At 38.8% G+C, this 14902-nt stretch overlaps 2 protein-coding genes across 2 annotated transcripts; one reads left to right on the forward strand and one right to left on the reverse strand.

Annotated features, from left to right (window-relative positions):
* The first annotated feature begins 764 nt into the window (after positions 1 to 764).
* On the forward strand, positions 765 to 3126 carry CHLI1 (P-loop containing nucleoside triphosphate hydrolases superfamily protein). Its single transcript, XM_077395046.1, has 3 exons — positions 765 to 955; positions 1128 to 1237; positions 1705 to 3126. The coding sequence occupies exons 1-3, from the start codon at positions 850 to 852 to the stop codon at positions 2755 to 2757; spliced, it is 1269 nt and encodes a 422-aa protein (XP_077251161.1). The 5' UTR covers positions 765 to 849; the 3' UTR covers positions 2758 to 3126.
* An 8383-nt stretch (positions 3127 to 11509) lies between these two features.
* Positions 11510 to 14046, reverse strand: LOC143889297 (nudix hydrolase 22, chloroplastic-like). The gene is made up of 4 exons (XM_077393471.1): positions 13608 to 14046; positions 13365 to 13507; positions 12042 to 12161; positions 11510 to 11953 (listed from the first exon to the last, which is right to left on the reverse strand). The coding sequence occupies exons 1-4, from the start codon at positions 13942 to 13944 to the stop codon at positions 11729 to 11731; spliced, it is 825 nt and encodes a 274-aa protein (XP_077249586.1). The 5' UTR covers positions 13945 to 14046; the 3' UTR covers positions 11510 to 11728.
* Positions 14047 to 14902: the final 856 nt, after the last annotated feature.

Below are 14902 nucleotides of genomic sequence, written 5' to 3' on the forward strand. Positions count from 1 at the left end.
TGATGTGCTACGATAGTGTGGCTGGTACCTATAGGAGTCTGATGTTGAACATAGATTTAACTCACAAGATGTCAATTCCGATCCCTGATTCCGGGGGGATCGGAATCGACATCATATTTTAATTCTCATTCTAATTCTCCCTTTTATTTCGTCGCTCAAAGGCAGAGGGGAGATTAGTAGAAGAAGAAGTCAAAGGGAAGTAGACAAGTATGGAAGATGGTAAGAAGAATAGCAACATCGTGGTGAGTGGTGGTAGCTCAAGAAGATTTGTGGGAGATGTAGGGGTGTTCTTACCAAAATAAAGGGTAGAAACGAGATAGAGGGAAGAGAGAAAGAGTGAAAATAGAATAAGACAAGAATTTCATCAACTTCTTCCACTCAAATTCCATTGAAAATGGTGAAAGATAGGGAGGATTTTAGAGGAGGGAACAATGCCATTGTGTAGGAAAACAACAATTATGATGTCGTAGAGATATTTGGGAGTCAAAGGGAGTTTCAATGCAAAATGGCAACCAAACATGGCAGATTAGTGGAAGATCAAACGCCAATGATCTCCTTGCTTTTAGCAACCAAACTCCCTTTTATAGAAAAAAAAATTAAAATTAATTTTTTTTTTTTTTTAAATATAATAAAAACTTTTAATTTGAAAAGAATTAAAAAAAAATCTAATAAAAACCCAATTTTAAAGAGTGGTAATGCCAAGTAGATGGAGAGCGTAAAATACGAGTACCAGGATTGGTTGAAATTCGGTACCCCACCTATGTTAGAGAATCAACCAATCTATCCTCTTATCCTCATTCAAGAACAAAACCATGTGAACGTTAGAAGCAGAGAAAGAACAGTTCGAACATGGCTGGACTGCTCGGAAACTTTACTTTAGCAGTCTTGGCTTCTAAGCTCCCTCGTTCTTCATCCTCCAAACACCAGTCAAACCCTTCCCTTGCTTCAATCCCAGGTAACAAAACCCCAAAGAACGAAAAAGAAAAATCCCACTCCTCTCCCCTTTTGCTTCTTGATTCACTATGTCATACTTTGATATCTACACACCCATATTAAAAAACGCACCCAAAAGGAGTTAGACACCTTTTAGTCCCTCTAAATGTTATTATTGTTTTTTTTTTCTACAGGCCAGATATTGGGGAAGAGTTCTTACAGTGGTTTTGGAATTAGGGTTAGAAATGCCAGACCTAGTTTCCATGTTGCCAATGTAGCCACAGGAATCGCTTCTACCGAGCAAGTATGTTTCTTCTTGAAATTTTACTAAATCTTGCTCCAATTTTTCTCATCCTTCTTTCCTTTTTAATTATCTAGCTACTCAAATTTTATCTGAGACTCTGGAATTGCACATTTTTTTTTATTTAACTGTAAAAAGACATGGGTGGTCTTCAGTTAGGCCCTGTTTGGATTGCAAGAAAAACTAATCTTTGGAAAATTTGCTCTTTCCACGATTTAGAGGGAAACGATATGATTATGGTTAATTTAGAGGAACATCATCATAAATTGAAGGTCCCTCTAAATAAAAATTGAATAGTGTTTCTTCCAATTATCATTTTCCCGTGTAAAAAAAGAAAGAAATTTTAGAAATATTTTTCCTTTTCACACTTTTCGACAAAATTCTTGCAACCCAAACAGGGCCTTAGAGCTAAATTTTGAAGAATTAGCCTGTATAGCTAGTGTAATTTGCTATGCTCTGTAATTTTTTAGGCCCAGAAGCTTGCTGCTAAGGAAAGCCAGCGACCCGTATATCCTTTCTCTGCGATAGTAGGACAGGATGAGATGAAACTCTGCCTCTTACTAAATGTAATTGATCCAAAGATCGGCGGTGTCATGATCATGGGCGACCGTGGAACAGGGAAATCCACCACCGTTAGATCGTTAGTGGATTTACTTCCCGAAATTACGGTCGTTGCTGGTGATCCTTTCAATTCTGATCCTGAAGATCCAGAATCTATGGGGGTAGAAGTTAGAGAAAGTGTCCTAAGGGGGGAAAATCTCTCTGTTGTGACGTCCAAAATCACCATGGTTGATTTACCTCTTGGTGCTACTGAGGATAGGGTGTGTGGGACCATTGATATTGAGAAGGCACTCACAGAGGGTGTCAAGGCATTCGAGCCTGGACTACTTGCGAAAGCTAATAGAGGGATTCTTTATGTTGATGAGGTTAATCTCTTGGATGATCATTTGGTAGACGTTCTTCTAGATTCCGCGGCTTCTGGTTGGAATACGGTTGAGCGAGAGGGGATCTCAATTTCGCATCCCGCTCGTTTTATCCTCATTGGTTCGGGAAACCCCGAAGAAGGCGAGCTTAGGCCGCAACTCCTTGATAGGTTTGGAATGCATGCACAGGTGGGAACTGTGAGGGATGCAGAGCTTAGAGTCAAGATTGTCGATGAGAGATCACGGTTTGATCGCAACCCTAAGGAGTTCCGGAATTCCTATACGGCTGAGCAAGAGAAGCTCCAAGAGCAAATTTCCATGGCTAGGAGCTCACTTTCTTCTGTTCAGATCGATCATGATCTCCGCGTGAAGATTTCTAAGGTGTGTTCCGAGCTGAATGTTGATGGGTTGAGAGGTGACATTGTGACAAATAGGGCTGCAAAGGCTTTGGCTGCTCTGAAGGGAAGAGACAAAGTAATGGCTGAAGATATAGCAACTGTCATTCCAAATTGCTTGAGACACCGTCTTCGGAAGGATCCATTGGAGTCAATTGACTCTGGGTTACTTGTCATAGAAAAATTCTATGAGGTGTTTAGCTGAGCTAAGGTACCAAAGTGATCCTTCAAATCTTGTGGGATCGTCGTTTTTTTTCCTTTCTGGTAGCTTGTTTCTTTCTTTTAATGTGACATGATTTATAGCAATAATAAATATAAAGTTCACATCAGCACTAATATGGGGTTTAGCTAGGCTTTGTCTGTTATATGAAGATGAAGCAGGAAATGCGTGTTTATTTGAAATTTCACAGGGTTAAGGAAGACTCTAACCTGACCTCCATGTGTATGAGAATCTTTGTTCAGTAGTTTCTCTGAAGGTTGACTTTGTACTGAGAATACTGTAATAGTTTAGTAATTGAGGGTTCCCGCCTGATGAGTTCTTGGAACATATTCAGATACCCTCTTTTGCTGAGCACATCTCCTTTGCCATTCGATGTTGTTAATTATCTTTTTTTTGAAAAGGGATGTTGTTAATTATCTCATGCTTCATTTATGAATTTCAAACAATATATTGAGCTCATGCTTGTTCTTGGTTTTAAAATTTCTATCGTCTATCATCACTGTAAAATTTTACCTAAACAATATTATGCCGCTTTTTATCTTCGATTATCATGTATGAATAAATTGATCTTTTCGTTGTGATGGTATCATGAGATGATTCAGCTTCAGAACAGAATAAAAAGCATTCTAAGCCAGACAATCTGTTTGGATGGGATGTAGCATCCCCTGTGATTTGTTAACTGTGGGTATTTAAATTATGTTCCAAATGATTTAGCCATGGGCGAGAAGGCTCAACGAACAGAGATCTAAATCTTCGCATTCAGTTTCCCTTATCAAATTTACAAATACTATTTATCCACTTGTGTGTATGGAGTTATGAAAAGCCTTTTTATATACTGCATACTATCAATGACCTCCAATCTACGTCCAAAAGTAAAAGCAGAAACTGGTTGAGTATAATATTGCATTCAAATGAATTTCTTCAAGGGATTTTGTGTGTGAAGATACAGAAATGATATTTTTAGTACTCTCAACTAAGGGCACTGGGAGGTCATCAGATTTTTGGTTTTGGTATCTGATAACACTTTGGCTATGGCTGGTTTGCACATGTTCTATTGTGACATGTTCAGCTTGTCTACCAGATGATGTTTAGCTATAATTGTGATCCCTCTAGTGAAACTGTCTTCTACTTGCTCTTGAATGGCGAGTCTCAGCAGAAATTGGGCTTCTGTGACAACTTGACATCACTCTGATTGTTATAGTATAAGATATATGTGTTTGACCTCAGATGAAGCTCCTTGAATAGAGTTAGACTTTATAAGCTTTAAATTTTAAAGATTAAACGACTTTTCTTGTCCCTCTTCATATTTTATTTTATTTTATTTGAATCAAATTTCAAAGCTTTTACAACATCTTATAAAACAGTTTTAAATTATCTTTATTCATTTTAAAGGTTTCATGCATTCCACCTCCTTTAGCAATGGCTTTTTAAACTCAACTCAACTCAACAAAGCTGTTGAATAATTTTGTAGGGTAGTTTAGTCATTACTTAGAGTATCAGGGGTAGTATTGTCATTGTACCATTGTTGCCCTAGATGGGCCTATATATACATCATATTCATGTGGAGCTCCCTAGTGGAGACTCTCCAACCTTCACTCATCTTCTTCTTCCTCTCTATGTCTAACCCTAATCCCATTTCTAACATGGTATCAGAGCCAATGGGCTGATCCTCAAGAAGGAAAGAAGAAGAGTCTATCTCCTTCCATGTCATTCACGCCTTCACGGCATTTTTTTTGTTTTCTCTCTATCTCGCATCTCTCTATCTCTAAGTTAGTGTGTTGTGCAAACCAAATCCCTTGTTTTTCTCCCTCAAATCTCAAATCCCTCAGATATCTCTCTCGTAGTCTCTCTCTTTCCTAAATCTCCCAAAGATCTCACTCTTTCTCTCATTTCATCAAACACATTTCGTGTTTAACCCATTTTTTCTCTATCGTATTGTCTCAAAACAAAAAAATGTCTGTTACTTGTGTAAACCCATTTTGGGTTCTCCTCCACTCCAAAGCTCTCTTTATTTTCTCTTCTCTATTGTTTTTTTGGCCTATGGCCTTTGTCTTTCTCATCTCATCTTCAAGGTGCACCCCAAGTGTTTGATGAAATGTCTCAAAGGGGTTTTTGTGCCTTGAAAGTATTCTTTTTGTTTCAAGTTGAAGGCCTTTGGCCTCAACTTGAGGGGGAATGTTGTCTTGTATTGTTTCTTGTGTGGTTCTCTTATTTTTTTTTATTTTTTTTTGTATTGATGTCATTTCTTTCTTTACAATGTCTTCTATGTATTGTCTTCTATGTCTTTTATGTAGTTCCTCAAGGCGCACACAAAGTGTTTGCTCAAATGTCTAAGAGAGGTGTTGTGTCTTGTTGTCTTCGTTTCTTTATCTTCTCCAAGGCGCACACTACGTGTTCGCTGAAATGTTTGAGAGAGGTATGGTGCCTTAGAAATCTTCTTTTGTGGTTGTTAGTGTTATCTTAGTCTTGTCTTCTTGAGAGAGTGTTCTCTTGTTTTCATGTCTTCTTGAGAGAGTGTTCTCTTATTTTCATATCTTGTTTTTCATGTCTCTTCGTGTTGTCCGGCTTTATGCCTTATCTCTCAATATTGTCTTCTCCTTCATGTCTTCTCTTGGCGTAGTTTTACGCATTCATCTTTCATTCTGGCTTTATGCCTTATCCCCACATTTTCCGGGCGATGGCTTACATATCCATCATCGGTCGACTCTCTTACAGGCGACAGTCTTTTCCCGTCGACCTCTCTTTTCCGGACGATGGTTTCCCATCGTTGGTCGGCTCTTTTCAGGCGACGATGTTCATGTCGTCGGCCTAGTCTCCAGACGATGGTGTCCCCATCGTTGGTTGGTTTATCTTTTCCCTCATTTTCTTCTTGTCTGTAGGCGACGATGTTCATGATGTCGACCTTGTCACCAGACGATAGTTTCCTCATCGTTGGTTTGTTATCCTCTTCATATGTCCTTATCTTTAGGCGACGTTCATGCTGTCGACCTTGTCACCAGACGGTGGTTTCCCCATCGTTGTTTGGTTATCTTCTCTATCTCTTTTTCTCTTCAAGCGACGGTTTCCCCGTCGACCTTGTCTTCGATGGTTTCCCCATCAATAGTTATCTTCTTCTCTTGGTGTTGACTACTTAGCTGATGTTTTTGCTCGTGGTGCTTCGTCATTGTTCGTGTGCGCACCTTTGGTGTGCCCCCTTTTTGCTCGATGGGTCATTGTTATTCACCTGCCGAGGTGCCTCAGTTCGATCCTTCGTGGTTCCAGACTTATTGCCGGGTTCTCATTCAGGGGGAGACCCGGTTGCGACTTCTCTCACCGTAGTGCTACTTCAAGAGGAGTTCATTTTTGGTGGCCGCTGATCTCGACGACCGTACTCTCATGGTGGCCGTTATCTCTTGTTATGCTTTCCTTATGTATTCACCACACCAGCTTGAGGAGTGTTATACTAAGTTGGATGTGTATATGAGATTATGTGCTTTTTGTTATTTTTACTTGTTTGTTGTAGTTTTCTTTGTACCAAGCTGGAGTTCCACAGCATATACACTCCAGCTTGAGGGGGAGTGTTGAATAATGTTGTAGGGTAGTTTAGTCATTACTTAGAGTATTAGGGGTAGTATTTTCATTGTACCATTGTTGCCCTAGATGGGCCTATATATACATCATATTCATGAGGAGCTCCCTAGTGGAGACTCTCCAACCTTCACTCCTCCTCTTCTTCCTCTCTATCTCTAACCCTAATCCCATTTCTAACAAAAGCCTTTGTCCCAAACTAGTTGGGGTCGGCTAAATGAATCCTTTAGAAAAAAATTCATGAAGAAGATAAAAGCAATGGCTTTTTCTGCAAGAAAAAAAGACGTTGAGGAAGAGATGTGCATATATACATTTCTCTTGTGCATAAAATATGTACAACACTTCTTGCTTTTGATAGACTTATCCAATACATCCACTCTCTTGCTGTCTTATGCTTTACGATCAAGCTTATATCTAAGTGCTTTGATCTTTGATCTCCAAGAGTTTTCAAGTTTTACTTTTAGTTGGGCAAATCGTCGGCACCAATCATGTTCTAGGTTCAAGTGGTGCTTGCACACTGTCAAAGATGTCGTAAAAGTGGTGGTATATCCTGTGGACAGGTTGCAATCAATCCGATTTCATGTCAACGATGGTGGGGCGATATTCTATCTTAAGGGTAGTTTAAATTAGTAATGTGACTCTACGACTCAATTTTCTTTTAATTTCTAGCATTTTTGGTTTGGATTTTTTATTTTTTTTTTGAAAATGGGTTTTTGGTTTGGATTTTGCATATGGATTTGTCTTACATACACTAATTATCCACAGTGATTTCGTATTCTTTAATTAGCTACTTGATATATATCTTTTAGATTGTTGAACTGATCTACATACATAAAATTATCCAACAATCTTAAGTTAGATTATTAAATTAGTTCAACATGAATGGTGAAGAATACACTCGTCCCAAGAAGTTGGACAGATTGAACTTCAAATGTTGTTTCCAACGCTTGTTCTTTTGATTATCAAGACTAAAATTTGGTGTTGCTTGAGTTCTTGCCTCAGAGGTAGACTTCTTTGAAACTTGTTCTTTGCAGTGGCCCTTTTATTTAGTTTGGAAAGAAAGAAATGAGAAGGTCTTTAATAGGTTTATAGAGGTGTTAGGAGTATTAAGAGACATCTTTTCTCTTTGGTTACTCTCTGGGTTTTTAGAGGAGTTAGTAGTATTAAAATACAACTTTTCTTTTTGGTTACTCTGTGCTTGACTTCCCTAAGAACAAGTAAAATGAGCTAGATGCGTGCACAAGCCATGCATGATCAGGACTTGGAAGTCTATCAAGTTAGAGATTCCAAATTGCAAAGATATGTACGTGGTCTGCAGTCAGTGTGATCTACTTGGTTCACAAATTCTCTAAAGGGACAAATAGGCCTAAGTAGTTAACTAATACTTAAAAATCAGTTTGCATTCTGTTGACGCCGGTGAGAACTACGTAACCATGCTAGCAAAGATGAAGCCATTCATTGATGTGATTTTGACAAATCCTATTAGATTTCGATGGTCTGTGAAAAGAAGAATATGATAAGTGTAGAAAACCAATCAAACACGATGTGCAGCAAGCAACAAGAAGAGTACGGGGACATTGAAAATACATAGGCCAATCAGAGGTGCCCGTGCTTCTTCTTTGTCCAAGTCTGGGGACTGGTCAAACCGGAGAAGGCATGCCCAATCTCACTCCTATGAGTCCTAAAGATGCCTCCAATTCCTGTCGGCCCCGGATTACCGAAGACCACACCATCAAAAGTAGGCTTTATAGAGCAACCGAGGGGAGTGATCCATCTTGATGCTTTATTGTTCCCTCCCACTCTCTTCCAATCATCTCTTCCCACTTCAAATATAGATCTTGAATGGAATACCCTTCAAATTCTTTTCTAATGATTGCCCAAGAGAACATAAAGCTTTTTACCCCCGAGCCTCTACCACTACCTATCACTCTTCCCTCCCATCAACAACTCCCCCGCTCCCCCTCTTCTTCACAATGATAAATGTTCTCCAAAGAGCATTTCTTTCCTCTCCCAATCTCCAAAACCATTTTCCTAGAAGAGACACATTCCTCAATCTAATATTGGCAAGGCCAAGGCCTCATTCTCTTGGAGCACAAACATTTTACCACTTCACAATATGCTTCACCCTTGTACCTTCTTCCCTTCCCACAATAAATCATGCTGGAGCTTTTTCCATACTCTTCGCTACGACCATCATGATCTTAAAACGGGAAGATTGGAAAGTGAAGCCTTAATTAAGTTAATTCTACCACCACAGAATGGATAGGATCCCAAAAAGCTTTAGACAGAATACCCAGTCATAGGGAAAGGCAAGGATAGGTTATGGGAACACTTTCCTTAACACATCTGAATGCCTTTGCCAACTTGACTGCCCACTCATCCTCCACATTGACCCCAACTAAGAAGCTCTTTCTTCCATTTATTCTCAGCCCCGGCGCCTCCTCCTCAAACCACCAAAAGTTACATAAAATATTCCTAACATGACCCAAGGAATCCTCACAAAAGATGTCGTATTATCTGCAAATTGGAGGTAGGAGATGAAGACACTGATTTGCCCCGGGAGAAACCAGTAAGAAGCCCTATTCCAACGAATCTATGTATAATTCTATTAAGGGCTTCCCCAACCAAATACTTGTCAACATGTTGGGTTCTCTAGGGTCACTGTGTTTTACACAGTCGGTGTCTACATTGTGCAATGAATCATTATTGTATGTGTTGGGAAGGTTGCCTTGTTTCCCATGGTCTTGTGGGAAGGTAAAATAAGAAAGTCTCTAATTTAGGTTTTTGGAAAACCTTAAGGAAATATATCACTTCTTCTCCAACGACAGAAGGTGGGATGAAAGAGTGGAGGCGTGAAAACAAGAGAGAGAAAAAGAGAGAGGAGAGAGGAAGAGAGAAGGAAAAAGAAGAAGTGGGTCTTCTTCTTGGGTTTTCTCGGGCTCCTCTTTGGTCTTCTTCTTGGATTTTTCTTGGGGTGCTCTTGTTTGTACAGTCGGGGTTGAGAAGCAAGGGAAAGGGCTGCGGGTTTGTGGGTTTTGGGTTAATCCATTGTAATCCTTATATATATTTTTTTCTCATACGTAAATCTCGGTGTTCATCTTGTGGTTTATTTCTTGTTTTTAGTTTTCCGTTTACTTGTGCATGATTGGATTGGACTTGCCCGGCGGATTTTCTCAATAGTATGTTTTCATAGATCAATGGTTCCTGTTAATGTCAATTGATTTTTGGAACATTAAAAAAAATTAATTGATTTTTGGAACATTAAAATAAAATTAATTGATTTTTGGAACATTAAAAAAAATTAATTGATTTTTGGAGGAACTTCCTTGAAACTATGCATGCATGCGATTTTGACACGCTACACTCGTCGATGATAATAAGTTCAGAGAGGACCTATATCGTCGTATCTTGAATTTTGGTTTCTCCTGAACTGTACTGATCTACTCGTACTCACTTCAAGAAGTAGGGGAGATTAGTAACAGTAAACTGTTTGGTCAATGTATAAAGTAGATACCTATTGTTAGTTTGTTTATAGCTTTATTGTTAGTTTGTTTATAGCTTTGCGCCCTCAAGAATCTTTGCCAATAATGCAAAGGGTTTCTGCTGGGTTTTTACATTGAATAGAGCATAGGAACTCATGCGTAAAGAAATTCCCTATCATAACTGGAAAATTTGGGAGCTTTTGAACTTCTAGGGATCACCTTTGTGTTGGCTTTCATTTGGATGCATTTAAGATAGTGGTTGGATATGAGCTGTGATCTAGCAAATGTACTGTAGTAATTCTGATTCTTCTAAAACCAGATTAGGTGGAGGCAAGTGGTTACCAGTATGTCGACATGCTACCAACTGAGTATATTTCATTAATTAAGAAAGATGGCAGCTTTGGTTGAGATCTGTTATAATTTATTCTGCTTCAGTTCTTGAAATTAGTCTACTGAGTAACTTTTAGGAGTTGCATTCACAAGTAGTTTGTCTCATTTGACTGTTGTTACTTGGCACAAAGTACCCGACTGATATGGAATGAATCAATGAAATATGTTAATTTCTTTGGAACACTTTAAGTCAAAGTAGATCTCTAAAATAATGTGTTTAAGATATTGAACATGTGAGATTACTCTTTAAATTTTTTTTAGGAGGGATGCTGTAATGATGACAACTAGCTAATCCTAGTAATTATTTTAATAAACAAAATTTAAGTTGGATGATGATGGAACCGAGATGATATTTCATATTAGGGTGTCTTTTTAAGAGAAACATGTGTACTAAACCCCACCGCATTCTTAGTAGATGTGCCATGTTACAGTAGAGGAGTTGGGTCTAGAATTTTTTTTGTTGCAACGAGGCTCTTTACCAGGAGGATAGAAATCCTATGATTCTATGAATGAACTGTTCCTGGTATTAGCTATCCTGCTGGGATAAGTTTATCTTGAAATTATCTTGTCTGTTGTTCATCATTTTTCTTCAGAACATTTTATTCAAGAACAAAGGTCAGCGTGAGCAGAGAGAGCGAGAGCAAGTCTATCCAAAGATAAAAATTAACACTGGCTTGCCACCCATGAGAAACACCATTGGGTTGCCTAGTAGAGCTCGCCGCCTATTCATAAATTGAACCAAAAAAAATACTAATGCTTGCGAGCTGCATTTGCAGCTAATTGTTGGTAATCAACTGGGATTGTCCACCATGATGATATAAATCATTGTATGAGCTGTTTTTGGGATAGGCTATCTTGCTTGGATAAGTTAATTTTGAAACTATCTGGTCCGCTGTTCACCAATTTTGTTCTGATAGTATTTTATCGAAGAACAAACATTGCCACTAATAGAGGATAGCAAGTCAAATCAAGGATAAGTAGATTGCGTGAAGAGCCTGTTTGTTTGAGTTCATTACCGGAAAATATGGCAGCAACAGAACTGTCCACTGTTCACCAATTCTATTCTGAGAGATCTGATGGGATTTTATCGAAGAACGAAGGTTGCCACGAACAGAGGATAGCAGGTTAAACCAAGTCTATCCTTGGATAGCAAGTCTATCCAAGGATAAGTATATTGTATGAACAGCCGATTTGTTGAGTTTATTACCCAAAATTATGGCAAACTGGAGTCACAGAACCATCAGTTGTAGACATGCCTGAGGACATCAATCTCTACAAAATATAACAGTGGCTTCAAATACTACGAAACATCGATCTTTTTACTCTCTAATGATTCGTAAGATTTGGAAATTTTGATCATGAATGAGCACAGACATTTATTCTCAATCTCTATGATTTCAAATTTTCAATCATGGATCGACACATACATTACATGACTGAATACAAATTTCACATGGATGATCTTCCATGAACAATTTAAACTTTTCCTCGAACATTTGATAATATGGCTCTTGGCTTCATGTCATTGAATCCCCCTCCTTGACAGCTCCACAAATCTTAAAATTAGGCTTCAGCTCCTCAAAGGATGGTGGTCGCTGGTATACAACTGATGCAGCACGAATCAAAATCCCCGCAGTTAAACCCCATATCACATATTTCTTACTATCCGCTTCGAAATCAAAGAAATGAATAAGATACTTAGTCCCCATCCATTCCCTCTCTTGACACTTCCGATTCTCATCCTGTATCCACAATGAAATGAAACTATGGAAAGAGAACTCAAAATAATAAAGCCCGCCGAAGAAAAAAGTAAAATTGGAAAAGAGCAACCTTGAGAAACATCTCTAAGGGTGCATCGAATATGGCTTCCACTTCGCTGGCATTCGCGGCGGGCTTGAATGCTTGTTTATCAGAAAGTATACCAATCACAGGAATTACTCTCAGAAGATGCTGCGAAGATGATTAAAAAACAGACCCATTTTGGTAATATCAGATATTAAAATTAATACCTTCACAACAAAACACAAACAAGCTGGAATGGTAACTTTAGAAAAATCTAATCTCAGATGTTCAGTTGTAATTTGGGAATAAGATTAAGGCCCTGTAGTTGTTGAGTTGTAATTTGGAAATAAGATTAAGGCCCTATGTTGTTGAGTTGTAATTTGGAAATAAAATTAAGGCCAGGCTTGTTTTTGAGTTCAAAACTGATTATTGAACTGAAACAGGGCCTTAAATTTGAGTCCAATAATCAGTTTTGGACTCACAATCGGTTCTCAAAGTCCAAAACAAACAGGATCTAAGCATCCTTTGAAACACAAACTGTGTAAGCTGTATCAACATCATTTTTCCATCTGGGAAGCATACACATTTTCGACTTTAAAACGCCTTACTTTTTGTGTTTGTGTGCTTATTTTTCTCGTTCTTATTGCATATATCTGTTAGCAAAACTCACAGTTTGGAACTGGCAAGCAAGGGAGCAGAACTTACCTTCCAGATAAATCCAAGGGCATAAAACATGCAGAGGAGGCCCAATTACTAATTAGTCATAATTATGAAACTAGATCACTCTCGTTTAGGCATACCATTTGTAATATGGGTTGCAGAAAATTATAATTTGGAATCTAAATGGAAATGAGATAATCAGAGAGTGCTAAAGAAATTGGAACAATGAGGGATGGAGACTAAGAAGACAATGCTTTCCACACAAATGGACAGTAAAAATGAAGTTATCATTCAAAACTGACAATATTGATGGAGAAATTATACGGTGCCCTACAGTGAAGTCAGGTGTAGGTGGTACTTAAAAGTACCACCCTTGATATTTGATCCAACAGCACTCTTAAAAAGTGGTCTGCTGTCGGATCAAACATAAGGGTGGGCACCATATAAAATCTCACATTTATGAATGACCCATGTAGGCAATGAGATAAGGTAACATATCCTACAGCTTCATTGGAGTGAAGGATCTTTGCAAGGAAATGTCATGGCTTGACCTAGGCAACAAGTTTAACGATCTTAAGGTGTAGGGTGCATTTCAATTGCACCCAAATGGGCAATTTGGGTGTTTTTTTTTTTTTTTTTTTTTTTCAGATTCAAGTTCATGGGAAGTACAATCAATCGAAAAAAGAAGAAGCCCAAATTACAATCCCATACCTTGGACAGGAAGGTTTCGAGAACGGTCCCACCCGTAACAAGCGATGGGTCCAGACCAATCTCTTCTTTAGCTTCTCTCGTAGCAGTGTCAAAATCGTCCGCATCTCCCTCTTCCGCTTTTCCTCCCGGCAAAGACACTTCCCCTGTTACCCATAAAAACATAACAATAACGATTTGAACATATTTTACATAATTCAAACACCAATTTTTCTCTATATATTTTCATCTTCTATTTTGACTGACCAGAATGAGTGGAGAGATTCGAAGAGCGTTTAGTAAGAATAACACGCAGATCCCCTGCATCTCCTTCGAAGAGGCAAATAAGAACAGCAGCTCTCTTGGGTCTGAATTTTGATGGAGGGATTGGGGCTTTAGATTCAGGCAAACCCACCTGAGAAATTACGTTTTCCGCCCTTTCTTGTTCTTCCTCGTTGTCAAATTCGGAAGAAGGGGGTTTGTAGAGACGGAGTTGTTGAGCTAAGTTTTTTAGACGCTGGGTTCCATTGATGGAATCCATGGTGTTGTTGGTAGGATTTGGGAAAGGGAGTGCCATGGAAAGATTTCTGAGTGTTGAAATCATGGGAGATATAAGGGCAGAGGTGATGCTTTGGTGGGGCCCTTGCTGGGTTGTTGGGAAAGTCGTGGCGAAGTTGGTTCATTCAACCACGGCACCTACTGTTAGTTATATTTTTTTTTGATGGGTTCCTGTTAGTTATATCAGGTTAAAACCGGCTAACTTCGGCCACATCCAATGAATCTTTTACTGGCTTAATGCTCACTCTGTAATAAAAAAGACACAAATAGTCTCCCAATCTGCTGAAATTCGACCGCTTGATTTTTGGAGGGGTTTGGTAGGGTCCATCGCAAAAGTCATTTCGTGGATGGTCTGAATGAAGACAAAATATGTTAAAAAGTGAGCATGTGTGGCTGCTCTCATGTTGCGGCAAGAATCTGCTGCTAGAAATCCGGTTATCGGAGACTACTCCAAGCAAACAATGAAAAATAGCCTCCGGCAACCCACAGAATTAGCCCAAACAAGTGTGTAGTGAAATAAAGAAAGAAAACAAGAGAACAAGAGACACGACATTTACGTGGTTCGGCACTTTGGCCTACTCCATGGGCAATCCGGCAAGTAAACTTCACTATTAATGATGAGAAATTACAAACAAGAGTTAAAACCCTTACCTCTCCAACAATGGTGAAAACCCCACCAACACCCTCTTCTTGCAACCCAAGCAAGAAACCCAACTCCCTCTTACAATGTTTTCACAACCCCAAAACCACCATAAAAGAACTCAACAGCCTTGGATCAAAGTCCTTGCAAAGGAAGAAGAAGAAACTCTTTGGAGAGAGAAAACCCCTTTTCTTGTAGATAAAAGCTCTTAACCCACTTCTTTAGAAGAATACCCCAACTAAAGATAAAACCCTTTTTAGTAGACTTTTAACACATTCCAAGAATGCCCTTCACAAAGAAGTCAATACCCAAGTGATTTATATCACTAATCCAACATCTCACATGCAATAGACCATTCGCGAAA

The sequence above is a fragment of the Tasmannia lanceolata genome, unplaced genomic scaffold, assembly GCF_043159265.1.
Source record: "Tasmannia lanceolata isolate RefF3 unplaced genomic scaffold, GAP_Taslan_0.1 ptg000013l, whole genome shotgun sequence".
Lineage (NCBI taxonomy): Eukaryota > Viridiplantae > Streptophyta > Magnoliopsida > Canellales > Winteraceae > Tasmannia > Tasmannia lanceolata.